The sequence below is a fragment of the Pteropus medius genome, unplaced genomic scaffold (genome assembly GCF_902729225.1).
Source record: "Pteropus medius unplaced genomic scaffold, Ma_sr-lr_union100, whole genome shotgun sequence".
NCBI lineage: Eukaryota > Metazoa > Chordata > Mammalia > Chiroptera > Pteropodidae > Pteropus > Pteropus medius.
In genome coordinates this window covers 6,352,953-6,380,654 of record NW_024347791.1, presented here as the reverse complement: position 1 = coordinate 6,380,654, position 27,702 = coordinate 6,352,953, and the positions used below count along the sequence as shown (strand labels likewise).

At 32.6% G+C, this 27,702-nt stretch overlaps 1 protein-coding gene across 4 annotated transcripts in view; it reads left to right on the top strand.

The window, feature by feature from the left end:
• The window catches only part of WASHC4 (WASH complex subunit 4), a 50,665-nt gene that overhangs the window by 9,312 nt on the left and 13,651 nt on the right, over window positions 1–27,702 (top strand). For all 4 annotated transcript variants that reach the window (XM_039877897.1, XM_039877895.1, XM_039877894.1 and 1 more), the window contains exons 8-26: window positions 1,015–1,057; window positions 1,531–1,634; window positions 2,199–2,319; window positions 3,564–3,687; window positions 3,794–3,921; window positions 4,704–4,864; window positions 9,811–9,937; window positions 13,969–14,094; window positions 15,290–15,397; window positions 15,908–16,054; window positions 16,184–16,263; window positions 17,402–17,507; window positions 18,293–18,409; window positions 19,870–20,038; window positions 20,312–20,466; window positions 22,320–22,394; window positions 22,678–22,782; window positions 24,757–24,891; window positions 26,467–26,575. In XM_039877897.1, the coding sequence (XP_039733831.1) occupies window positions 1,015–1,057; window positions 1,531–1,634; window positions 2,199–2,319; window positions 3,564–3,687; window positions 3,794–3,921; window positions 4,704–4,864; window positions 9,811–9,937; window positions 13,969–14,094; window positions 15,290–15,397; window positions 15,908–16,054; window positions 16,184–16,263; window positions 17,402–17,507; window positions 18,293–18,409; window positions 19,870–20,038; window positions 20,312–20,466; window positions 22,320–22,394; window positions 22,678–22,782; window positions 24,757–24,891; window positions 26,467–26,575 (2,240 nt within the window). The remainder of the gene's footprint in view (window positions 1–1,014; window positions 1,058–1,530; window positions 1,635–2,198; window positions 2,320–3,563; window positions 3,688–3,793; window positions 3,922–4,703; window positions 4,865–9,810; window positions 9,938–13,968; window positions 14,095–15,289; window positions 15,398–15,907; window positions 16,055–16,183; window positions 16,264–17,401; window positions 17,508–18,292; window positions 18,410–19,869; window positions 20,039–20,311; window positions 20,467–22,319; window positions 22,395–22,677; window positions 22,783–24,756; window positions 24,892–26,466; window positions 26,576–27,702) is intronic.

Below are 27,702 nucleotides of genomic sequence, written 5' to 3'. Positions count from 1 at the left end.
TTATAACTTTGTTTAGATTTTTGTCTAGGGATTCTTAATTATGAGAGAAGATAACGGAGGCCCCAAAGAATTATTTGCCAAGGTTCCATAGCAGTTTAGGTACTGTTGCTTTTGTTCACCAGTCCATTCATTGTTATTCTTATTATTCCATACTTCATCTTAACTCTCTTTTATAAACTGAAAGAAATTGTTAACTCTTTCCCATTCTCATGTTTTCCCCCTTAGTCAAGTATTTATTTTATGTTCTTTCACTGAAACTCTCCTCATGGCAGAAAGGGAATGAGAGCATAATTCCCTCCACCCCTGCAGTACCAGATGTATAATTCAATAGGACTCCCCACCACCGTACTCCTGCCCGAGAAAGATGAAATTTATTTGAATTTTGTATTTAATTTTAAAATGTTCTATCTTGTGGAATATATGTGCTTTGATAGATAAGCGCTATTTCAAATTATTTACTGTTGAGTAAATTGAATCTCTAGGAAGTAAAATTGAATTCTCCTGGGGCTTTTGACTTTGGTATAATCTTAGCTGTATACATTGTTTTTCAGTAGGGACGACAGCTCAGAAATAAACATTACTAGAAAGAGGACTGGTTCCCAAATGCCAGTTTTGGTAGAATAACCAAGATTCCGGTTGGGAATTGGAGAAGTCTAACAGTTTAGAAAGAAATGAATATCAGTTTTGTTATGTCTCTACCTCCCGCCCATGCTTGATCCTTTAGGTTTAAATGGATAAGGTTCTACACGGACCACGTGTTGTCATGTCTCTACTCACTGAGTTAGGTATAGGCTAGGATAGCCCAGACTATGTATGTACAAGTTAGTTCCCTTCTTGGGAATGTGGAATGAAGTAGTAATCCCATGGATCTCTTAGACTTTAGGGACTAAAGCCTAAGTAAAGATAAATATGCATTAAAAGCCCAAGAGCTCCTGCTGCTATGTGTTTTCCTTAAAATAAAAATGAATTGTGACAAAAGAGATTTTTTTTAACTTGGGTGTTATTTTATTACAGGGTTGCACCCAAAATTATAGAGACAACTGGAGTTCATTTTCAGGTAAAAGTAATTTAACTTGACCCGTAAAACTGTAAAATTTAAAAATTTACTGTATTTTACTTTGGAGTTTGTGTGATTGAGGAGGACAATTATAGCAAGAGTCTTAAAGAATTTATTTTTTTATAGTTCTCTTTCATTTGTGAAGTTGATGAGGCACTACTGACCCACTATCAGTGTAACTCTTACATTTTCTCACTAGTGGCTCAACGTAGATTCTCCAAGTGGTCTCTTGGAGAGAGAGACAAATTTCCAGTAATCACAGTTAAGGATGAAATATTGGGCAAAGTGTTTCTCTATTTAAAGCTAATTATTCCATCTGAGGATCAGTAGTTTCATCTGTAGCCTAATAAACTGATTTACCGCTGCTTTAACTAAGGCTGTAATTAGCTTAAATGTGTTTAACTTTAAAAATCCACATAAAGCTGAACTTCTAACTAGTGATTAAATGGTAATCATTAAAGGTTTTTTGACAGACTATGTATGAGCACTTGGGAGAGCTGCTAACAGTTTTGCTTACCCTGGATGAAATTATTGATAATCATATCACATTAAAAGACCACTGGACTATGTACAAAAGGTGAGCCAATTAAAATATTTAAGATACTACTTTGTGGAGTTAATGTATTAGTAAAAAATAAATATAAATAGTTCAGATCCTTTAAAAGACCTGGAGATCTTTATTTAGAAGGATCTGATGTCAAATGTTTTTATGAAGACCCTAACCGTTCTTTAATTTCAGATGGGTTTGTTCGAGAGTGTGATACACTTCTTTAAAGCATACTGATTCTTGACTACCGGACTCAGATTTATTTTTGCTGTGGGTTCTACTCAAGTGACAGTTGTTTTCCCGAGTTTGATTTTATTTCATTCTATACTCCAAGATTTTTTTAAATCAAGGCATTTTATTTTATTCAATTTATAAGTATTTAGTAAATGGTATCTAGAGATAACCAAGTATCTGAATTTAAGATGATATAAAAAAGGCATAATAAGAAAATTAAACATATTAGGATTTTATGTTCAAATTTTCAGATGCGTAGGGCCGAACGAAATACAAATACAAACTTCTGATTTCTGGAGGAAATTTTAATTTAAGAATTTATTAGGCAAATTTATGGTCTTTCTTCTGATCTTCCACAAGGTTACTGAAATCTGTCCATCACAATCCTTCAAAATTTGGAATTCAGGAGGAAAAACTAAAGCCATTTGAAAAATTCTTGCTGAAGCTAGAAGGGCAGTTACTTGATGGAATGATATTTCAGGTATGAGAACTGTATTAGTGTATAATAAATGGTCTTATATAAGTTGATTCATCTCAGAATTATAGTAGGTCACTTTTATAGCATAGTGTTGAATATGTTTTTCTTAAAAGTGCTTTGTCTTAAAACATTGTTAGTGTACTAAAACATAATTTCAATTTCTAATAGCAAACAAAATTAATAATGTTACCAGTTGTATTTGGGATGAGGGTTGTTTCTTTTTTAATTCTGTAAAAGGATAAAGCTATATAGCAATTAAGATCTAAGCAGTTGTGTTAAGGATTGTGTTTGTTGTTAACCTCTAGATTTAGGTTTGTAAGACTACCTTTTAAAAATCTGTTTAATTCTCTCTAGACTCAGAATATAATTTGAATCTGCACAGTCCAGGTAGCTTCTAACCCCATGTGGCTATTTAAATTTAAATTAATTAAAATTAAATAAAAATTTCTTTTCCTTTGCCACACTAGCAACATTTTAAGTGCATAATAGCCACATGTAATCTAATCACACTGTACACCTTCAACTTTCGTATATGTCAGTATCTCAAAGCTGGGGTAAAAAATAGCTGCATGTATTTTGTGGCCAGCCATCATATCAGACACCACAAATGTAGAGCATTTCTATATCACAGAAAATTCTGTTGAACATCAGTGCTTTACATAGTATCCACCAGAAATTGCATTATAGTTCATGTGAAATCTGCTTCATGTGAAATTAAAGATTACCTTTAATTTATATTTTACATGATTACAGTTTAACAGGTTGATTCCAACTCTTGTTTAAATCAACCTAACTTTTAATCCGTTAGATTCAAAGAGTAGTTTTTTGTCATTGATTCTTTTTCTAGGAGACATTTCTACACATGCTGTAGTAAAGTGCTAGAAAAGTAATTGTAAACAGAAAAAGTAAACTCTACTCTTAAAAGTGCAAAGTAAATAATAAGACATGTTTTTCAGTGCTCATCAGATATACTGTACATCACTGAGCCATCACTGTATGCTTCATGTCGAACTACAGATTTTTGTTTCAGTTTTATTACTTTCACATAACTGGTACTCAAATATATAAGTACATACAAATTTTCCATTCGAAAAGATTTAGATATTAGATTATATTAAGGTAAAAACCTGAAATTCAATGTTTGTAAAATTAAAATGATGTAGACATTTATCACAATACTATATTTAAATCCGTTTAACAACTTATTATTGAGAGTCTAAATTTCTCTTTAAATGTTTTCTCTCTAGGCCTGTATAGAGCAGCAGTTTGATTCTCTCAATGGGGGAGTATCTGTGTCAAAAAATAGCACTTTCGCTGAAGAATTCGCACATAGTATTCGCTCAATTTTTGCAAATGTAGAAGCCAGACTTGGTAATGCAAAGTGCATTTTTTGGCTTTTGTTTATAAAGTTTGAATTTTCTTGAAAGCAGAATTTAAAGTATATTTATTTTGTTTTTCTCTCATGTTATTTTGTAAGGAGAGCCTTCTGAAATTGACCAGAGAGACAAATATGTTGGAATTTGTGGACTCTTTGTATTGCACTTTCAAATTTTTCGAACTGTTGATAAAAAGTTTTATAAGTCTTTATTGGATATTTGTAAGAAGGTAAGAACTTGGAACTTTTATTTTCTTAATTTGAATAGATCAAAAAAATTTTGGATAGAACTGGATATTTTAAAATGTATGTTATTCCTGTTTACAAAAATAACTTTTGTAATAATAATTACAAAAATATATTCATTTTAAAAACACAAGCATTCCAGAAATAAGTAACATAGTAAATGAAAATACCTTATAATTCCACATAATGTAAGTACATATTAGTGGTTGTTTTTCCAGATTTTTTCCTAAACATTAGGTTTCTATTACTATTACTACTATTTTCTTTTTCCTGTTTTTGCTACTCATTCTCATTATTAAAGTAGAAAAATTTTTATATCTTTGCTATTTCCATGATGTGACACCGATTTCAAAATTTTAAAATGTGTGAAGAATCAAGTGATATGTGACCTTGAAAACCCAGCTATGTTGGGTATTTATTTTTTATTTTTTCACTAATATAGAGTGAAAGTAAAGGTCATGAGGATTTCTATTTGATTTTTTTTGCATATTTTTATTTATCTTAAAATTCATGAGTATAAGTATGTGATGCGTGTGTGTGTGTGTGTTGTTCAGTATTTAGGCAGAATAAAATTATTGGCATGCTCCATGCCAGATATAGGAATGCCGTAACTCTGTGTCATTGTAAGATAATTTGTCTTAATATTTTTTAATGGTTGATTTTTCTTGAAATAAATTATCTTCCATTGTATATTGTAGAACAATTAATTAGCTTATTGTTTAGCCTCAATGTAATGATTCGTTTCCCCTTATGTTTACTATTTCAGGCACCAGCCATTACTCTAACTGCTAATATTATTTGGTTTCCTGATAATTTTTTGATCCAGAAAATACCAGCAGCTGCCAAACTTCTAGACAGAAAAAGTCTTCAAGCCATTAAAATACACAGAGATACTTTCTTACAGCAGAAAGCTCAATCACTTACCAAGTAGGTTTTATAAGTATCCATAATGAAAATGTTTAGATAATATATATTCAAATCTTATACTGATTCTAAGTATATGTAAAGTATTTGAGTTATAAAATCAAACATATTTATAACCAAAGTAAAGGTAGGGCAATCTCTAGGAGATTTATTTTTTAGGAGTTTCTTTTTGTTTAAAATGTTTTAGGTTTAAACTCAGTTTAAGATTTAGGCAAATTATACTTTTTGGAAATATATGTGTGTCTGTGTATGTGTATACACACACATACATGTATGCACACCTTTATGTATATATTCACACATATACATATACTTTTTATCAGATGCATTAAATATATTTTGTTTAGAGTGAAGTCTCTACAGTAGATGTCACTTGATGACATTAAAAACATTGCATGTCCTTGATTCAGTGATGATTTCTGGAGAAGTTGACTTTAATTTGATGTACTCCTTTGCTTTTATTTTTATGAAAGTAATGTATGTAGATATTTAAAAAGTCAAAAAGTACTTAAAGGTTAAAGGGAAAAATAATTATCCCTTCTATCTTCATCTTCCCTAAAAGAATGCTTTTAGCTTTTAGTTTCTTCTGATATTTATCTTATTTTTTGTTTAATTCTTATTTTATAGATTTTAAAATATACACAAAATAGAATATTATAAAGAGCCCCAGTGTTTCTATCACTTAATATCAACAATTAAATTTACAGCCCAGTCTTAGTTGAGTACAGTGCTAAACTCATATGTTGATCTGGAGGAAGATTTTAAGTGAAGTGACACAGGACTGCCACTGGCCTTGTACTGGACACAGTTTCTTTCTGTGACATAAAGTATAATAGGGATGCTTTTCCACTTTGTGTGGCTCTTGACCGTTCAGGGGAAATTGAGCCACTGCTACACACTGGGGAAAGGAGGAGTATGTCAGTATATGAGATTCCCTAAAGCATCTCTTAGTACTCAACTATCCCATGATTAAAGTATGGAAAATGACAATTCAAGCAGGACTACTCATGGCAGAGATTTCAGAGCTCTCTAATACATTTCAGAACAGTTGAGAAGGGATAAAGACATAAGTTTGGATTAAAGAAATGAATTCAATAACATGGAGAGACAGGGATCAGGTTTAGTAGCAGTAAAGATGTGGATATTGTAGTTATCAGAGTCTTGACATTCTTTAAGAATGTGATGCAGTTACTAAAAATGCCAGTACATACTTAGATTACATTAATAAGTATACCCAGCTTTTGGAAACTGGTAATTATATCTAGGCCATGGGAACTGGTAATTCCATTGAATTCTTATTGGTCAGATCATGGTTGATGTTGGTGCCATGTTTTAAGAGGGCCACCAACTGCAGTATCCCTAGATGAAACTGAATAGGACGTCGGAACATCTGAAAACCATGCCCTTTGAAGACTAATTGGAGAGTTTCTGTATAGTTGGGCCTTTAAAAGAAATCTAAGGGCTGGGTTAGTGGGTTTCTTTTAAGTATTTGTGGGACATTCAGGCTGAAGAGGGAACAGATCTGATCTCTGTGGCTCTAGAAGGTGGAACTAGAACCAAAAGATGAAAATGAAGATATTAATAGTAATAATTGCCAACATTATCAAGCTTTTAGCAGGCATTATGCTAAAGGCTTTAAACACATTATCTTATGTAAACCTGTAACAGTCTTCTCATTTGGGAAATAATAAAGGTCACAATTTATCCAGTGCTTTCTTTAAGCCAACAGCTATTCCAAGACTTTCACATGTATCATCTCCTTTAATCAGAAAATGACAGGAGGTAAATAACTGTGGTCATTGCTGTTTAACAAATGGGAAAACTGAAGTGCAGAGAGATTAAACTTGCCCAAATTTAAACAACTGATAGATGGCAGAGCCAGGCAGTCCAGTGTTAGAGCACAAGCTGTTAACTTACTCTAAAGTACTATTTTTATCCCATTTTTTAGCTTAGAGAAATGAACTTTGCCAGGGCACATAGCTAAGATGTGTCAAAGAGGGTGTGCAAACCAATGCCAGTTCTACTCCAGAGCCTCTGCAACAGGTAGCATTGTGTAGGCTGCTCTGAGAGGTAATGTACACTTTAACTAGACCTACGTGGGCAGAATATAGGTGATCATCATCACAAGGTGCTATGGGAAGTGAGTCTTATTAGGTGGAAGCTGGAATAAGCTAACTTTCAAAGACCCCCACATGATAAAATTTTATGTTCCTAAATTCTTTCATTCCAAAGATATAGTCTCTATAGAGCTTTGTGGAGGTGAAGGGGCAGTGTCTTTTTCATTCTCTTTGCAGTTCTTCCATAGAAACCTAAAATTCACTCTGCTTAAGTGACACCCAGGAGAGGGAAGATGGTTTGATCAGCATGAGTTTTGTCTAACATTTTAGGAAAAATTGAAGGGGTAACTAAAAGCTGTCCAAGTCAAGTTCCAGAGTTCATTATGTAAGTGAAGAGGAAGCAGTTGGGGACAGTTTCCCTGCCCCACACTATGTACTAGACCCCAACTGGCCAAGTGCCCCTGCCACTTCTTTGACTGGGGTCCAAGGTTTGTAGGTTGCTGCATTTTGCTTTTCACTCAAAATCATTTTGATGCTGGGATAACTGACTTTGGAGGATAAAGGTGTGAACCTTCATTTCAAACTCTCAGTTGACTTACAAGTGTTGACATTGTTTACTGCTTTATATTGGTGAAGGAGATTTGTTTTTTTCTTTAGTTTTTTTTTCCCCCCCTGTTTGTTCTTTGAAGTTAAGCTGATAATCTGACAGGACTCTTGACCATTTTCAGACTCCCTTTGTCAGTTAACTTGCTTTTTAAAACTTGAAGAAGTTTTATTTATATACATTTACAAGAGACAGGTCAGCTAGAGTTTGGATGTAGGAGTAATGGGCAGAGCGACAGACCTCTGCTTTATCCTGCATACTCTGATCTAAAACTGAGTGACTACTCCTGACTGTGCGTTGGCCTTCTTCATGTTATTGACATTGTTACTGTCAGAGAGAGCTCCATAGTCTAAGACCCTTTCATCTGTCTTTGCTGATGACTTTTCTGTCCCCTCTTGTGCACTGTATCCATCTGCTGAGTCCTAATCATAGCCTTCTCAAAAGTGGAGGCGTTGCTCTGAGACCCCTGTTTTTTTTCTGTGTTCCAGAAAAAAATTGAATCATCCACAAGCCAAGTAATATATCTTAGTGCACCATTCAAAGTGAAGCAAAAAAGTAAAACTGTTGGTGTCTTTTGTCTAATGATTTCCTGGCTCAGCTTAAAACACATTTATTAAAGGTTTTGGCATAATTCCTCTTCAAACAGTTCTTGAGATTGTCAGATTGCTTAGCAGTATGGCTAGCCAGCCATCTCTTGTGTGGAATTCTACACTTAATCAAGTGGTGCTCTTCAGTCCTTTCCCCTGAGGAGCTATCTGTTAGCTGATTTCTGATCAGCAGTTAATGGAACCTCTATGCCGTCTAACTGAAGATGGTCTTTAGAAAGAGTTGGTCATGGCAGATCCCCACAGAGGGAATTGTCCATTTTTTGCACACTAAGTTTTTAAAATAAAGTATAGTTTAAACAGCCTGTGGGTTAAAAGTTCCTGTCTTGGGTGATTTGAGATGCAGTGATAGAGTGATTTAGTATTTGTAGTAAGCCTGCATTGTAGAATTATAGTATTGATTTAGTTTTTTCAGGACGGAAAAGCTTCCTAGTTTTAGGCTTGAATCTTAACTCACATTACTTCTGTGTGTCAATTTTCTCTGCTATAAAGTGGAGATCATAAGGCCTTACCTCATAATATTAATGTGAAGATTGAATGAGTTAATTTGTATAAAGTGCTTAGACCAGTGGCCTATGGTATAGTAAGCTTTCAATAAATACTGGCTTTTATATTCAGATTCTGATCACTTCCACTTTCCCATTCTGGTTCAAGTTGTCTTCCCCTTTCTTCTGCATTATCACAGTGGCGTCCTAAGTGGTTTTCCTGCTTTTAACCATTGTTCCCTTTATAGTTTACTTTGAGCATATCAGCCAAAGTGATATTGATCTTCTCAAAGGGAGCTCAAGTCACTCTACTCAAATCCTCTACCAGTGGTCCCCAACCTTTTTAGCACCAAGGACTGGTGCTCCTATGAGAATCTAGTGCCTGATGATCTGAGGTAGAGCTGAGGTGGTGATGCTAGCTCTGGAGAGTGGCCGCAAATACAGATGGAAGCTTCACTGGCCTGCTGCTCACCACCTGCTGTGTGGCTTGGTTCCTGACAGGCCGTGGACCAGTATTAGTCCGCAGCCAGGGGATTGGGGACCCCTGCTCTACGCCTTACTCCCTCTAAGGTCTTACATAAATTCCCTACCCACTGTCTACTTTTTCTACTCTCCCACCTCTGTACCTCTCTCATCTTTTCTGTTTTCGTTCCTGCTTTCTGTGCTTGTCATACTGACTTCTTTGTTATTACTTGGATGTGCCAGACACTTTTCCTGTTTTAAAATGTTTTGTATTTGTTATTTACTTCCCTAAAATTGTCTTCTCTTTTATGTTTGCATGGATTTTTCATCTTCTTCATATATTGCTCAAAATCACCTTTTCAATGAGCCTGCTTTGATCACTATTTAAAATTGTACCTACCATCCTAGTCTCTATCCCTTTTTCCTGCTGTATTTTTTCCATAGCACATACCATTTGACATTTTAGAAATTTTAATTTTTGATTTCTTTATTATACAACTCACCTTTCTAGAATTTACTGCTGATTTTTTTTTTGGTCCTGAGAAACAGTGCCTGGCTTGTAGTGGTATTCAGTAAATATTTTTTCGAATAAATATGTATATATTTGTATATTTATTTTGAAAACCAGAGAAATGAAGTGGCTGTTGCAAGGAAATATGTTATCCCAACCCAAAGGAAGAAATGGAAGTAAATTTTCTTTCCTGTGCTGAGTAACTCCAATATTTTCCTTTGTTAGAGATGTACAGTCTTACTACGTCTTTGTGAGCTCATGGATGATGAAAATGGAGTCTATTTTATCTAAAGAGCAAAGAATGGATAAATTTGCTGAAGACCTCACCAATAGATGTAATGTTTTTATACAGGTAGTTGCATCTTCTTACTTAGAATATTTTGGGGGTAATTTCTTTGTTAATGTGTAGAAGTTACACTTCAGAGAAACTGGAAAGAATAGGATATATTCTTTTTTAATTGAAATTGATTAGGTTATTTTTGGATCTGAGTGACTTAGATTTTGTAATATATACCTTTAAATCTGCATTCTCTTCAAAGTATGACTTTTTGCTGTATCTCAAGTTATGTGATGTATTTCCATTATCCTTTAATTTAAAATATTTAAAAATTTTTATTGTGATTTCTTTCATTTGTGGATTATTTTGAGATTTCTTAATTTCTAAATATATGAGGATATCCTAGTTATCTTTTTATTGACTTCTAGCAATACTAAAATAATTTCTATATTTTGAAATTTGTTGAGAGTTGTTTTATGGCCTAGGCTATGATCAACTTTGGTAAACATTTTATGGATACTTGAAAAGAATGTAATTTGTATTGTTGGTTGTAGTATTCTGTATATGTCAAGAAGGTCATGTTTGTTAATGATTTTGTCTGCATATTCTATCAATTACTGAGAGAACTGAGTTAGACTCCCACTGTTACTGTGGGTTTGTCTCTTTATAGCTCTGTCAGTTTTGTTTTATATATTTTGAGACTCAGTGCATAACATTTAGAATTGTTATATCTTTCGGGTAAATCGATTATGAAATTTCCCTTTTTATCTCTAGTCATGCTTTTTGTTGTGGGTCTCTTGTGTATGATATTAACATAGTTATACTAGTTTTAGTTAAGGTCTACATAGTATGTCTTCTTGATCCTTTTATTTGCAACCTCTTTGGCCAATTATTTAATGTGTATCTCTTGTAAGCAGCATATGTTTTCCCCCAATCTGATAACCTTTGTTTCTTTCATTTATTAAACTGTTTTCTGTGCATGTCATTACTGATGTATTTGGATTTAAAACTACTGCTTGACTAATTGCTTTCTATTTGTCTCACTTGTTCGAGGTCTGTTTTCTTTTTTTGCTTTTTTTCGAATTTGAATACTGTTTTTTTTGTTTGTTTTTGTCTTTAGTGGTTACTCTAGAGATTGTAAGATGCATGATATATTCATTCAACTCCGACATAAATTAGTAGTTTTACTACTTTCCAAACAGTGTAAGGATTGTAAACCACTTTAATTTTCTTTATCTCCCTCTCACTGTGCTGCTATTGTATATTTTGTTTCTCTATATATTTTAAACCTCACAAGTTATTGCTGCTGTTGTTTTTATAGTCAGTGTTCATTTAGATTTACCCATATTTTTTTACCCATTCTGTTGCTTTTCTTCCTGTATCTCTTCGTCCTTCTATTTGTGGAACACCTGTTAATAGTTCATGTTGATGAATTATCACAGTTTTAGTCTGAATATGTCTTCATTTCAACTCCATTTTTGAAGGTGGTTTTATTATGTATAGAATTCTGGGTTGGCAGTATCTCCTTCCACTCCTACCCCACCTTCTGCTTTTAAAGATGTTATTATCTTTTGGCTTCCTTTGTTTTTGTTGAGAAGTCAGCTGTCAGTTTTGATTTTTCATTATGTGTCTTTCTTAAATTGCTTATAACATTTACTTTTTGGTTTTTAGCAGTATTACTTTGATGCAGCTAGATGTGGTTGTGTGTGTGTGTGTGTGTGTGTTTGTGCTGCTTACAATTTGTAGAGTTTCTGGAATTTGTGGAAATTTAGCCATTAACTCTTCAAGTACTGTTTCTGGTGTCTTTCTGTTCCAATTCTTTTTTTCAGCTATGTCTAATTTGTTCTTAAGCCCATCTACTGAGTTCTTATTTTACTTTTTAGTTTTTTTGTTTGTTTAGTTTCTAGTTCTCTTCTGAAGTAATTTTTGGTGTTATTTCCTTCACCATATTCAGCATAATAATTTTGAAGCCCATGTCTAATAATTTCATTAACTAGACATTTCTGTTTTCTCTTGTTTCTTTTGTTTTTGGATATGTCATCTCTTTGTAGGCCTGGTTATTTTTTATAGAGTGCTACATATTACATATGAAAAACTATTACATATGAAAGGCTTTGGATGTTGTTTTTATTCCTCTTGAGAGGATTTATCTTTGCTTCTGGTACACAGCTAGTCCAGGACAACTGGTAACACAGATTATCTCAACCCAGTCACAGATTGAGATGATTTGAAGTGAGACCTAAGTCCTATGATGGCTATTCTTTTCTAGTTCACGTGTACTTGTTAGAAAGTAGTTTTTCAGGATCCCAGCTCAGAGCCTAGGTGGTTTACCAGGACTCCCTCGCCTCCTGATAGGCCATGAACTCCTATTTTTATCCCTTCCCTTCCTGTGAGTTGTTGAGAGATACGTTTGGTCTCTGTCTTTATATTTTCCTCTTTTGAAATGGGCAGATATCTCTAAGGGAAAGCAGCCTCAAAAGCCAGGCTCACTTCTCTCGGTTTCTGTCTTCTTCCATATCTTGGCTTTATATTTCCTTATTTTCTCGATAGCTTTGATGCCTTCCTAGAGATTAAAAAAATCTCTCACATTTTTAAATTAAAAAATTAAAAAAAAATCTCACAATTTAAAAAATTGCCCACATTCTCTAGTTGTAGTCAGCAGGAAGATTGGTCCAAATGATTTATTCTGCCATTAACAGAAACAGACCCCAGACCTCTCCTCCTCCCCCATTTAGATTTTTAAAATACTGCACATCCTTCACAAGTTATTGACTGTCAGGAAATTGTGTGATATTGGCCTGCAAGTTCTGTATCGTCATTCTTCCCCCAAGAAAAATTCCCCCCGCCCCGCCCCACCCCGCTTTTTCTGCCCGCCTTAGAGTTACACTTTGCTGTTCCTTGTTTCTGCTTTTTAACTTTCCCCAGTGCTGCATAGGGCAGAGTCTGGTGTTATAGTCCTGTAGCTGACAAGGTAAGATTGTGGCTCTTTCCTGCATGTAAACCCCAAGGTTTGGTCTTATTGTCACCTTTCTTAGGATACTACCCTCTCATTTCTTAATTCTTTTACTTTAGCCCATCTCTTTACCACAGACCTAGAACTGGATCAGAGAAACTCCCACCCCACATTGAGTATCACTCCCTTAGTCAGCTGCTGTTACTTATGGGCAGGAGACAAAGGTTGAAAATCACTGGCATATAGCCTCAGCCCCAGCTCTTTGGGTATGTCTATGGTAGTATAGTTTAGGCTCATCTCTAAACCGTAAGTATATCTTTTTTGGTTCTTTAAAAACCCAAAGAATCTCCATCATTATCTTTATTTCTGTGTCCTTTTTGGGTCTAAATGAACAAATATGTGAGAGGTAATATCCTTTGTCCTGTTACCTTTGTCCTGTTATTCTGTATTGTTTCCCTGGGTTTATTAGCACTAAATTTTTTCTTTTTTCTTTTTAAACCTCACAAGACTTGTGTGCTTCCTTCATGAATAGAAGGGTAGGAGAGAATCTGTTCTTACTGGGCTGGAAGGAGGCAAAATCTGATTAGCACCAATGAAGGCAGGGAATATGGTAGCAGATGGACAGTAGGGATTGGCCTAGGTGACAAGGAAAAAGGGAACTGGCTTGGAACTGAGGAATAGCTTTGGATATCTGTACTGGCCAGAGAGCAGCTCTCTTTCTCCTTCTCATTTTTCAATTCCTAGTTCCTTAGAGTCCTCAGCTCTTGTCTTAAGCTGCAGCAGGTAGGAGTATCTGTTCTCTTCCTTGGCAGGTAAGATAAGGATGAATAAATACCTTCCTGACACCCAAATAATTTCTCTGAAGTTTTTTTTTAATGGAAGAATTTTTAAACTGTGATTATACACTATAATTTCAACAGTACTAAACTGTTATGTGCTAGATTAAATAAACTTTTAAGGACGGCTTTGAAATTTGACTGTCATGTATAACACTGTGAGGAAGAGAATTTCAAAATCATAAGACGTGACTTTAAACTTAGAAACACTGGTTATTGGCATGTTGAGGAATACTTACTATTACCTAGAGATTGAAATTGTGCATAAATTAAATCTTTTCTTGTGATTGTAATCAATGTTTTATTTTTTTTTTTAGGGGTTCTTATATGCATATAGTATTAGCACTATTATTAAAACCACAATGAATCTCTACATGTCCATGCAAAAGCCAATGACCAAAACTTCAGTTAAAGCATTATGCAGACTTGTTGAACTTCTCAAGGTAGGTTGTAGATCATTTTACCTTGCATTATAATTTGCATTAGGATGATCTTGAAAGATTTGACTTTCTGATTATATGAGAATAAAAAATTGTGGGAAAGTGTACTTATCTCTCAGTTGGATAAAGGAACTAACCATTGAAAGAAATTTCTGAGTAACGTTCTATGAATAGGCAATATGTTTATATTAAAAGTTAACATGCAGTGAGACAGAAAAGAAGGAAAATGAAAAGATTAGGCTAAGTATTAGGAAAGTTTTACTCGTGACAAGTTTTAAACATGTTGGATAAGTTAAAACTATAATACCCATGCAACATTATCTGTAATTTTATAGTGTTCAAATGCATATGAGGCTAGTCAATATGAGCTATGTATTTTATAATTTAGAGAAAGTGCCATCATCTTGTAATCTGAATAGTAGGCACTTTTTTGAGCGGTCAGATAAATTAAGAACCAGAGTATACTTCTGGAAATACGGTAAAATATTAGCATATTCTATATAAATTAAAAAAACATTTTAGGCAGCAGAGCCCACTTAACCTTTTTTAAAAATTGAAATTAAGATTTGCTAGTAAATTTCTGTTAATAATAACCTTTAGATTTGCTTAGGAAATAGAGATTTTTTTTTGAGATTGTGCCTCTGGAATTTTTGCCTTTTTTCCATTACGATGTATTATCAGTTACATTTATTTTTTATGAAATACAAATACAGAAATGTATATGTAAATGCATGTATAGATACATATATAATATAGCAGCATAATTAAAAAAATGAACACTAGATACTCACCATTCCAATTAAGAAATAGAATGTTGCCTTTATTTCCAAAGCCCTTTGTGTTGTCCCTTCCTGACTGCATCGTATCCTGCCCCCTCAGAGGAAACCATTATCCTGAATTTTATGCTTATTCTTTGGTTTTTCTTTTTAGTTTACCAAATAAGGATGAATTTATAAACCATTCATTGTTTAGTTATATATGCTTTTGAAATTTATATTAATGGAATAATACTTCATGTATTCTTTGCCTTGCCTGTTTTTCACTCAGAAATTTTTATTTGAACTTATCCATGTTTAAGATGATAGTGCTTTTTGCATTTCATTTGCAAATTTTTTTACCTAGTCCAAGGTCATAAAGATATTCTCTAATTTTGCCTAAAAGTTTTGAGTTGATTTTTACAAATTCTGATTCTTTTCAGGCAATAGAACACATGTTCTACAGGAGAAGCATGGTTGTGGCTGATTCAGTTTCACATATAACACAGCACCTTCAACATCAGGCTCTTAATTCTATTTCTGTGGCCAAGGTATGAAAGTGATTATATATTCAGCATAATTATCTTTTTAGTTTGCTCTTCTCTTGCTTTATATGTGTTTTCTGGTTTGGCCTGTTTACTCCATTCCTTTAAATATAATATTCTCGGTCATTTGTCTTCATGGTATTTTATGATTTTTACTTAGAATGATTAAGGTTATCTTTCTCTGAACTTATGGTATATAATATATTAACATACCTCTATTACAAAGTGATATTGTATGCAGTTTTAAAATATACACCTTTTTTAAGAAGCGATTTCCTTAATAAGTTAATATGAAATTTTTAAAGTATGTCTAATACATTTGTTGCCCCTGACAGTGCAAAACAATGTTACAGAATTACTGAAGCATGTCACATTATCAGAAGAAGCTCAACAGGGAAAGTATTGTCAAAGCTCTCTTAAAGAGAATCATGGAAAAGATTATGAAGAAGTTTTTCTTCTGAGTCTTGTTTTTGCCTCAAATAAAATGAATGTCTCCTATTTTCTTTTATCTTTAAGAAAAGAGTAATTTCTGACAAGAAATATAGTGAACAGCGTCTTGATGTGCTCTCTGCTCTAGTTTTGGCTGAAAACACTCTAAACGGACCAAGCACAAAGCAACGACGACTTATTGTTTCTTTGGCACTAAGTGTTGGCACACAATTGGTGAGTGTGTTGCTATTAGTTACGTAATAAAAATGTGATCTGAGATTTTACAGTTCTCTTTTTATGACCCAAGAAACCTGTCCTTAATTTGACTGCAGTTTCTCTGCCTTTTTTTCCTTTCCCTAATAGAAAACATTTAAAGATGAAGAACTCTTTCCACTTCAAGTAGTCATGAAAAAGCTGGATCTTATCAGTGAACTTAGAGAAAGGTAAGTAAGAGTATGTAATGATACTCAAAAGGTAGGGCTAATAGAAACATCGATTTTCTTTTTTAGCATAGCAAGAGAAGAAATATAACCCAGATGGGCGCTTAGTTTCTTTCTTTAATTCCTTTATCTTGAACAAAATGAGACTGTGACTAGGAATCATATTTTTTTTTTAGCTTCGCTTCTACAGTAAGGATGTAGCTTCTGGAAGAATTACATGAGACAATGTGAAGTAGCCCTTAGAGCACCAGGCAGACCCTGATGCACATTGTGGTAGTTGTGATGGTTATCCCCAGTGGGCATTTAAAATTGTCACTTTTTAATAAGGCTTCATCTATTTGTGAAGGACTTAGAGATCCATGTCAAATAGTCTTCTGTAATTTTATTTTGAGATATGAATTTGAATAACGTTGGGAGCCAGTCACTAAGATGAATTAGTTTTTGGAAGGCTTATTTTATAGCTCCTTGTGGCTTTATTGTTTTTGTTTGTTTGCTTTTAAATTAAAGAGTAAGCAGTAAGTTAATTGAAGGGAAAATGAGTCTTCTGAATTTTAATTCCCAACCAAATTAAGGTTACGGCACAATTTCCATTTAATGCTCATATTTTTAAGTTAATGTTTTTGTTCTGAGAAGCTGAGATGTTTGTAGTTTGTGGCATTTAGTATTCCATCCTTGGAAGAAGTACTGAATTGTCTTCATCGTAAGATATTTAATTATCATTTTGTTGCCCCAGAAGTCACTTGGCAAAGATTGTAGACAGATAACTTTTTTTTTTTTGGTCACAATTTTTTAAAAAATTCTTTTTAATTTTGAGATGAGTAAAATAGTACATGTGGTACAAGTATTGTTAAGTATAGACATATCAAACGATATTGAAAATAAATTATTTTTAAACTCGTCTATTTAAAACTTATCTATATTGTTTTTCAAGTATGCTTTAAAACTAAAGCATGTTTGCAGAATTCTGACAAGTGTCAGATATTAGAATGTTTTGTTACCTTTGTTCAATTTGAAACATTTATTTTGTAGCTTTTCTGTACTAATTTTGGGTTAAGTGATTAGAGAAATCAAAAATGAGTAAGATGTTATTTTTTGGGGGTACTTCAATTTTAGTACCACTAATTACTACTTTACATTGTAGAGTCCAAACACAATGTGACTGTTGTTTTTTATACTGGCATCGAGCTGTTTTCCCAATTTATTTAGATGACGTATATGAAAATGCCGTTGATGCAGCCAGATTACATGTAAGTAAAGAATATGAAGAATAAACCCATCAATTTTTTAGTCACTATAAAAACCATTCTAATTAGTTTTTAAAATAGACCATTTGATTTAAGAAACCATTTAAAAATTGACTGCTAATACTGTTTTGTACAATGCCATGCATATTAATAAGCATTTATATACAGTAGTTAAATTTTATATTAATAGTAATAAATTTTAACATATTTAACTCTTCTCCACATATTCCTAATTTTATTTCACCTGATTTTAGTTTATGTCACAATTTTTTAACATTTTATCAGCAAGGTACGTTACTCAGATCTTCCTGTATATGGAAATAAGTGTCTCAGTTGCTCAAGATAGGAAAATAAGTGAATAAATTTTTTGTAGATTTAAAGTATATGCTTCAGAGCAGGAGTCTCCAACCCTTGGGCCACGGACCAGTACCCATCCGTGGCCTGTTAGGAACCAGGCCTCACAGCAGGAGGTGAGCGGCAGGTGAGCAAGCGAAGCTTCACCTGTATTTGCATCTGCTCCCCAACACTAGCATCACCACCTCAGCTCCACTTCAGATCATCAGGCATCAGATTCTCATAGGAGCACCGGTCCCTGGTGCCAAAAAGGTTGGGGACTGCTGCTTTAGAGAATAAAATATGACTTATTTGGGAAAGTAAGACAGTCGTGTAAAAAAAACAGTTAATCTTCAGATGAAGGTTTTGTGTTTAAGATAGTTAACCCTCGTAATATTATTTAGAATAGAGAGCTGGTTTTTATAAATTCGTGTATGTTCTAATTTTCTTTTTAGTACATGTTCAGTGCTTTACGTGACTGTGTACCCGCTATGATGCATGCAAGGCATTTAGAGTCCTATGAATTACTTCTGGATTGCTATGACAAGGAAATTATGGAAATTTTAAATGAGGTAACATCATATTTGAGATTGAAGCTTATAACGTGTTTGGAATGCAATGTTTAGAAAAACTTTTTGGATTGAAGCACATTTATTTAGCATAAGTTCGTTTCATTGCAGATTTTATTTAACAAATAAGCAAATAATATTTAAAATTAGTTATAAATCACTGTCTAGAACAAAGGAATGATTTTTAGTTACAGTGTCACTGTTATGCTAAATTGGTCTTTAATTAAAAAAAAAAAATTTGTCTTTAATTCCTAATTTTTAAATAGAAATCCAGACTAGGAATTTGGAAGTTTTTTTTACTTAAATAGTATATTTGAATTTGAAATTATGTTTATTACAAACTGGTGATTGCCAGATGGGAAGGTGGTTTGGGGGCTGGGTGAAAAAGGTGAAGGAATTAAGAAGTACGAATTAGTAGTTACAGAACAGTCAACGGGGATGGAGAGTACAGCATAAGGAATGTAGTCATTAATATTGTAATGTCTGTGTGTAGTGCCAGGTGGGTACTAGAGTAATTGGGGCATCACTCCATGAATTATATAAAATGTCTGACCACTGTGCTGTACACCTGAAACTAATACTAAAAAAAAAGCTTCTGTTTATTAGAAGAATGCTAATCAAAATTGGCTTGAATATTGAATGCTGCTAATGGTAATACAGTTAAGGCAACTTAACTATCAATATTTTATTGAATTTCATTTGGAGATCTTACTAAAAGGAAGTTATATTAAAAAATATACTTGTATAACAGAAATAATTTACATGCAATATAGTATGTTCCTCCCTGCTTTAATGACATTTATTATAAACACTGATATCTTTAAAATCTGGCAATATTTTTATTTGGAGAGAGAAATTAAAAATGAGTAAACTTCACAATATAAATCTTATTCAGGTTTGGTAAAATTATGAAGAATTTTATATAATTTATCTTATTTAGAAAATAAAATACATGTTTTGCCAGTGTTAAGCTCCATGGTAACCAAAAAAGATGAGTTTCATTACTTTTAGTTCAATGAATTTTATGATTTTTAATGGTTATTACAAGGAAACTTTTAAAAAAACTTCCTCTCACATGTTCTCAGGACCTTCTTTTCTTGATCTCATAAATTTTGTGCTTTATAGTGTGCATTCAGGTTCTTTATAATGAAGCCGTCAGACATTAGCTTTTGATTTTCTTTCATGGGTGTTAAAGTATTAATGAAAATAAAAGCTTAGGGTTTACCTAACTGCTTCCTGGTCAGAAAAATCATTGGTTTAAAATAAAGAGCAAAGTAATTTTCACTTTCCCAATAAAAATAATATTTTACCGTAGAGCACGTAGACCCTTAAATCAGTTTGACAAATTTTTTCATCATTGCACTGATTATAAAACTCTAATGGTTAAAGCATAGACACAGAGAGAAACAGTACAATTGCAATATCATTTTGAAAAATCAAAGTATCAATTCTTTTGTGAATAGCATTTGCTGGACAAGTTGTGCAAAGAAATAGAGAAGGATCTACGACTTTCTGTGCATACTCATTTAAAGCTGGATGACCGAAACCCTTTCAAAGTAGGCATGAAAGACCTGGCCCTTTTTTTCTCTCTGAATCCAATTCGATTTTTCAATCGTTTCATTGACATTCGAGGTGAGTGTTCTGCTTTCTTTTTAAAAGTCATATTCTGTATCTTTTTGTCCTAACTATAAAAGAACAAATAACAAAAGTGGAACTTTGAGAGTATCTTTTTTTGTGTTAGTACATTTATTTTTTAATTCTTTTTGGTTTTATTCATTTTTCTTTCTTAAGCACCTTATTTTAAAGGAAGAATTTTAATGCTCAAAGGCAAGTTTCCTTTTTAGTTTTATTTCTCTTCTGTTTTATGAATCAAAACTTTAAAAAAAATTTTTTTTTTTTTTGTAGCTTATGTAACTCACTATCTAGACAAGACTTTCTACAATCTAACAACAGTGGCTCTTCATGACTGGGCCACTTATAGTGAAATGAGAAATTTAGCTACTCAGCGTTATGGATTGGTTATGACAGAGGCACATCTTCCTAGTCAGACTTTGGAACAGGTATGGTCTAAAATGTTTCTAGCATAGTCTGATTGTAGCATAACAACAGTATTTAAGAAATCTTTTTACTTTATTATTAAATGTTTATTTTTTAAGACAATATTTGCTATATAAAACCTCATACTTGACAAGAATAAAAAATTAGATGGTGCTAATTTGCTTTATGAAAGAATTTGTCACAGGCTTCCTGTTTACATTTCACTTTTGTACATCTGAAATAGAGGCATACCTTGGAGATGTGACGGGTTTGGTTCCAGGCCATTGCAATAAAGCAAGTCATACATATTTTTTGGTTTCCCAGTGCATATCCAGTACACTATACTGTAATCTATTACATGTGCAATAGCATTATGTCTAAAAAAAATGTATATACCTTAATTTAAAAAATACTGTATTGCTAAAAAATGCTAACCTTATCAGAACTTGTTGGAAAATGGTGCCGATAGACTTACTGGGTGCAGGGTTGCCACATACTTTTTATACAAAACACAGTATCTGCAAAGGGCAGTAAATAAAGCAAAGCGCAAAAAAAAATGAAGTATGCCTGTACACATTGACTTAGATATAGCTTTTCAGAAACATTGGGATAGTGAGGTGACTTCTGTGGAATTGTGAAAAGTTTAGTCAAGGTCACACAGTTGAAGATTTAAATATAGAAACTTTAGACCTAGATACAGTATGTAAACTTTAATATCTTAGGGAAAATAGTTAAATTTATATGATTTTAAATATATTTGTAAAATAAGTGCAAAGAAGCATTTAGTCTTGCTAATTCAGTGAGCTAATTGATAATATGGTAGTATCTCATGAGTGCAGAAGTTTGTTTTCAGTTAGTTTACATGTAATTCTAAGATAATCTAGATAATATTTACTAAAAAACATTCACTTCCAAGATTTGAGGATCATAATTTTTCCTTCATTCTACTGCATATGGGAGCCATTTTTTTGGATCAGTATTTATATCCTTTCATTCATTTATTTATATGTTTAATATTTACTGAAAACAAGGCTAGACATTGAATTATGTTTAGGGATACTGAAATAAAGAGAAATGATCCCAGATCATGTATTTATCGTCTAGTGGGAGAAAAGTGAGTGAACAGAATTTTTAATTGAAACATGAGAAAAGCTATATTAAAACTTAAAGGGCTATTTTGAGCCCCAGTTAGGAAAACCTATAGAACAATTTATATGATACCATCAGATATTAGAATACTAATTCAAGAATGAAGGATTTTTCATAGGTAACTTGCATATTAGGTGGTCTAGTGTAATTAAAAGAAGCATAAGGATTTGGAATTAGACTTTCTAAAATCACTGGATTCTGTCTTTTCCTAGCTATTTGACCTTGGAGAACTCCCTTAGCTTCATTTTCTTCATCTGTGGAATTTAGTAGACTAATAACTCATTTTTTGAGAATTATATATAAAGAACCTTGCAAAGTGCCTGAAAAATAGTATGTATTTTATAAGTATCACCACATATCCTGATGACCTTTTAGAATCTTTAGTTTACTTTGTGAAAAATATAGAGAAGATCCCTGGGAGGACAAGCAGATATTCTCAAGAATGGTGGGGAAATGACTGTGAGCCATGGATCTTTGAATATTTAAACTTAACTGTTTTTGTGTTTTTACAAAAGGGTAAGATAATAAGTAGCCAGGTTTTTCCCAAGAGACAGTCCTGATTGTAGGTGTTAGAAGGCCCTTTAACCTTTGGTCATACTTTTTGTATAGTTTTTTAATAATTAAAAAATATCGAGAAATGTATTATATGCAGTAAGTCACTATATACAAGCCTGACTGATTATCTTGAATGAATAATAATAGAGCTTGTGCATGGATTATTTCGTAGGGCCTGGATGTTTTGGAAATAATGAGAAACATTCATATATTTGTGTCTCGATACCTCTATAATCTCAACAATCAGGTGAGTGGGTTTTAGAAAATTTCTTTTACTGTGAGTGGATATATAGTAGGAAGCCTTAGGAGCAATGAATTGGTTCTCAATAGTGAAAATTGGTTAAATAAACAAAGGAAAAAACGACTTAGAGATCATCTTGCTTATTCCTTTGCTCTGATTGTATTATCATCTTGAATGACTTTCTAATTAAATTATCTTTAATGACATGGATTCTAAAATTTTCTTTGGATAACTGACCAGTGTTTGCTATGGTCGTGTTGTTATTTAGCATAAGTATGTTTCATTGCAGATTTTTATCGAACGAACAAGCAATAACAAACATTTGAACACTATTAATATTCGGCATATTGCTAATTCAATTCGAACACATGGAACAGGAATCATGAATACAACAGTAAGAACCTTTTTCGGGGGATTGGATGGGTAGTAGTCCCTAGTTTAATTGATAATTTGAAAAATAGTTTTCTGATAGAATATTCTGTTCAATATATACTACCTGTTTATATTATACCGGAATTTCCATTTTTCTGGTTGGTATAATTAAAACGTCTGGTACTAAAATTGTGTTGTATATGATGGAAGCTCTGTGATACAAAAGACACTTTAAAATATTTTGCCATCTCATGGTCATCATTAGAAATAGCATTGGAGATTTGAGGAAATCAGCATAAATATAAAAATGTATATTTGTGTCGATTGTCTGATATTCTTTGAAAGTTGCTTTTGAAAGCAAATCATTGACAGCAATTTATTTAACATCAGTTGTGCTCTATTTTGGGGGGGATCTTACTAATTATTTGATATCCCTAAAAAATAGCAATTTACTAAAACTGTTTTTGAATCTGCCTATAAATGGGCATTCAGTCACTTGAGGAAATCAGTTGAACTTGTATGCTATTTTTCCTTATATGGAGAATATTTGAATTATATGGTTTTCAGAGCTTCTTAAAGGAAGAATGTGAATGCTTAAATAATAAAATATTATTAAGCATATTTGGAGTAAGGGAATAGGGAGAAGTTATGTTACATTAGGGACCTTCTTAGTATACAGTGGGGGAGCCATTGAAGTATTTGAGCTGATAAATTATGTGATTAGAGCTCTATTTTAAGGATTACCAATAAGGAAATGAGATGCACAAAGTCAGTTTTAAATTGAAAATAAGGAGTCATCCATCTAGAGATCATATCGGAATCTTTAAGGATAAACAAACTTTTTACCTTACCTAGCAAACATGTAATAGATATAATTATGAACATATTTCATATATAAGGTACTGTGCTGGGCATTAGGGTGAGAAAAACAGACATTTCCTGTTCTCACAGGAATTACGGTCTGGCAGGGGATATAGTCATTAATCAGTTAATCACACTAATGAAAGTAAGTTCCTGATGTCTCATGATGATAAAAGTAAGCATAGAAGAGTACAATCAGAGGCTGGCAGAGTTACCCACTATTAAGAATGGGAAAGATAAAGAGGAGACTACTTCTACTAAGACTACTACTAAGATGATTGAGAAAAAGCCATGTTTAAACCACAAGAAAAGTTCTGAAAAAGCACCCATTTCTGAAATTGGCTACATAAAGACTGAAAAGAGCTAAACTGGGGTTGTAGGGGTGGAATTTAGTACAAGGCTTCCATCTATAGGTCAAAATTAATCTTATGTTATTTTGACTTCAATCTCAGCTCAGATTTTACTTTTTCAGGGTTTTCAGAGTCTAGATCAGGGCCTTGTGTTATTCTCAAAAGCACCCACACTTCTCATTTCAGAAATTACTATAGTCGCGATTTAATAATTTATTTAACATATACTTGTTTAAAATGTCTGTCACTCCTGTTAGAATATAGATGTCATGATAACGAGGACCATGTCCAGCGTGAGAGCAGGTACATTGCTTTACGCCTAATAAGTGTTCAGAATATTTATGCATAAATAATGAAAGTTTACGATCTTCTTTCAGGAAAGTTTAAAGAGCACCACATTTCTTATTTTAGTATCATCCTAGACATGAAGATTAGTAATAAAGAATCTTTTATAGATGGAGGAGCGTAGAGACTTCTGACTGTGGTTGATGACGTAAAAACTAGTGTTTAATCTGTGATTCTTACTACAGTTCTTAGTCCTATAAGGAATATTATCTATTTTTTTTTCTTTTGTAGTAAAAATATTTAAGGGGAGTTTATAGGAAGTTCTGTAAACTTGGGCAATAAACTTCATTTATTGAAATATTAAGGTCCAATGTGATTTATACTTTATAAATATTAGACTTTATAAAGTCTTATATAAATTATTTTATAGATGTTATTCAGTAACATCGATTTAAAATTAATTTTTTTACTTTTTCCAACTTTTTAATTTAATTTTATAGGTTAATTTCACCTACCAGTTTTTGAAAAAGAAGTTCTATATATTTAGCCAATTTATGTACGACGAACATATCAAATCCCGACTGATTAAAGATATTCGATTTTTCAGGGAAATCAAGGACCAAAATGATCATAAGGTATTTTACATAGTTTGGTTTAACCGTTGAATATATAGCAAATGGTTATGCTAAAATTCATTATGGGGTTTTAGTTTTATTTTTCATATAGTATCTCCTAGATCTGGCTTCCAAGTTTCTTGTATTTTCTCTTATAGTTTCTTACTTTCTGCATTCTCTTTAGGCTAAAGTGTAAGAAAAAATTAAATGATCAACGTAGCCAGGTGTTACTTTCTTAATTTTAAAATAATACAAAAGCAATACATGTTCTTTTTGAAGCATTAAAAGAATACAGAGTGCATAAACTGAATATCCTCTCTCATTTCTCTTTCAGTGCCATTTTCTGGAGGCAGTTGCTATTTACAATGTGATATGCTGCCTTTCAGGTGTCTGTGTAATAAACATATATATTTGCACATATATATATATATATTGCTTTTTTCTTAACATAAATGGAGTAATAGTATACACACTGTTTTGCAGTGTGCTTATCACAGCAATACATGTAAATCTACCTCATTCTTTTTAAGAGTTGATAGTAAAGATGTATACCATAACTTATTTAACTTTCTCCTGCTGATGAATATTTAGGTTTTTCTGATTTTCAGTGTTACAAACAGTGCTGTAGATGATATCCTTACACATTTATCTGTGTATTTGGAGACTATTCCTGAGAGATTTCTTGAAGAGAAATTTCTAGGGCAAAGACTATTGAGTATTTAAAATTCTGATACATTTTGCCAAGCACTCTAAATATACTGTACCAATTGACATTCCCACCTATAATTTATGAATGCTGTTTTCTCTTCCTCTTCCAGGCCGAGTTTTCTTATATTGAGGTGAAGAATTGTTAAGTGGTAACAGTACAGAGATATGTAGCCATTTGGATAGAGAACCAACAGGCTTATTTAGATTGGTCGCATATTTGATTTGCCACATCCAGAACTATTTTAATCACCTTTCTTAACATTACCTGATTCCAGCACTCTTGTATACTAGTTGGCAGTTCTCTTCATTGTCAGAACAGAAAACTACTTCTTTCTGATAAAATAATAAAATTACAGATTATAGTTATCAGTGGAGAATTGTATTAACTATCTCATAAAGATTGTTTCCATTTGTTAATGTAAAATGAATACTTTCCTAAATCTTTTAATCAGCTAAAACTTGAAAAATCATTTGTTATTGGTGTTGGCAACTAGAAATTTCAGCTTAGCCGATGTTTGCTTTTTGGGAAGAAGTGTGTTTATATAAGTACCTAATATCTATCCAGTCCACAGAAACGTGGTCACATGTCTCTGAACAGACATTTCTAGGAGGAATTGGTTTCTTCTATCTATCCCATAGTTGGGGTGGGAAATTTAAGTTTGATGGCATTAATAATTATTCCCCTTAGCTAATATCAAAAAAATTTATTTTTTATTGACCTTGAATATTTGTATCTTTTTGTACTATACATTTTTTGTCATTAGACTTGAGTTTTTTTCTTAAGCACAATGAAAATACAAAATTAGACAAGAAGGTGGTACTTTTGGTAGTGATTTGGTAGGCATTTGATGCTTTAAAATAAAGGTAGTCTTTAAATTATCTCTCTAGTATCCTTTTGAAAGAGCAGAAAAATTCAATCGAGGCATCAGAAAACTTGGAATAACTCCAGAGGGACAGAGCTACCTTGATCAGTTCCGTCAGCTTATCAGCCAAATTGGTAAGTTGTTACCAAAGTTTTGAAAAATAAAGTACAAATCCCAAGACTCTATCTCATATATTAAATATGGATAATAGGCGAGCATCTGAGTTCAGCTTTATTCTACTGGAGTAACTTTTTTTCTTACCAAATATTTTTCAAGTATGATCAGACTGTTGGTACAGAATAAGTGATAGACTGCAGACTAATATAAGTTAAAAGAAACTTCAGTTAAATTAAAAATATATTTAATAACTAATTCATCTCAAAGACCATGCTCATAGTAATAGTTAACTAGTAACTATTTATTAGTTACCTACTCTGTTTAAGGCACTGTTTTGGGCTTAAAAAAGGTTTTCTCAAGTTACAGCCTAAATGCAAAGGCGTAAAATATTTATGTGAAAAGTTAATATCAATTAATAAGTTACGTATAAATTTAAAGAGGAAGTATTAAATGTTATAAATTCTTCTATGGTTCACCATTTCATATTATATATGATTTTTTTTCTTTCAATTATGAGCTCAGATCAAGTGTAGAAATATAATTTCTGGAGTTGTCCTCTGCCTTCTGAAATGTGTTACCTTATATTTAAAACCAAGAATTGCATTTAAAAATAATCACAGATTAATAAAACTATATTTGAGCTTTTCACATATATTATCTCTATGTCCTCACAATAATTATGTGAGCTAGGCATGTAATCACCATTTTAAATATGTAAAAGAGAAATTTGAAAAATAAGTGGTGTTGCTGGGACTTAAACCAGAGTTTTTTAGCTCTAAGTCCAAAAGTATTTTATAGTCTTCACAGTTGTAGACACCAAGCAGCTAGTAAATTCTTACTGACTATAAATTGGTAAAATTATGCCTGCTGAGATTCATTCATTTATCAAACATTTACTAAGAATTGGCTACACCAAATATTCTTCTAGGTGCCGAGGATGCAAATAGTTTTTATCCTCAAGGGCCTTTACATTGCCTATTGGGATAAATATCATAAGTATTTGGTTCTGGAGTAAAGTCACTGAACATTAAGTTAACTTTTATAAATTAATTAGTTTAAATATTAGACATTTCTATTACGTATTAGTATAAGAACTTAGAGAATTTCACCTTTATAAGTTTATTATTTTAAACAGTGTAATAAT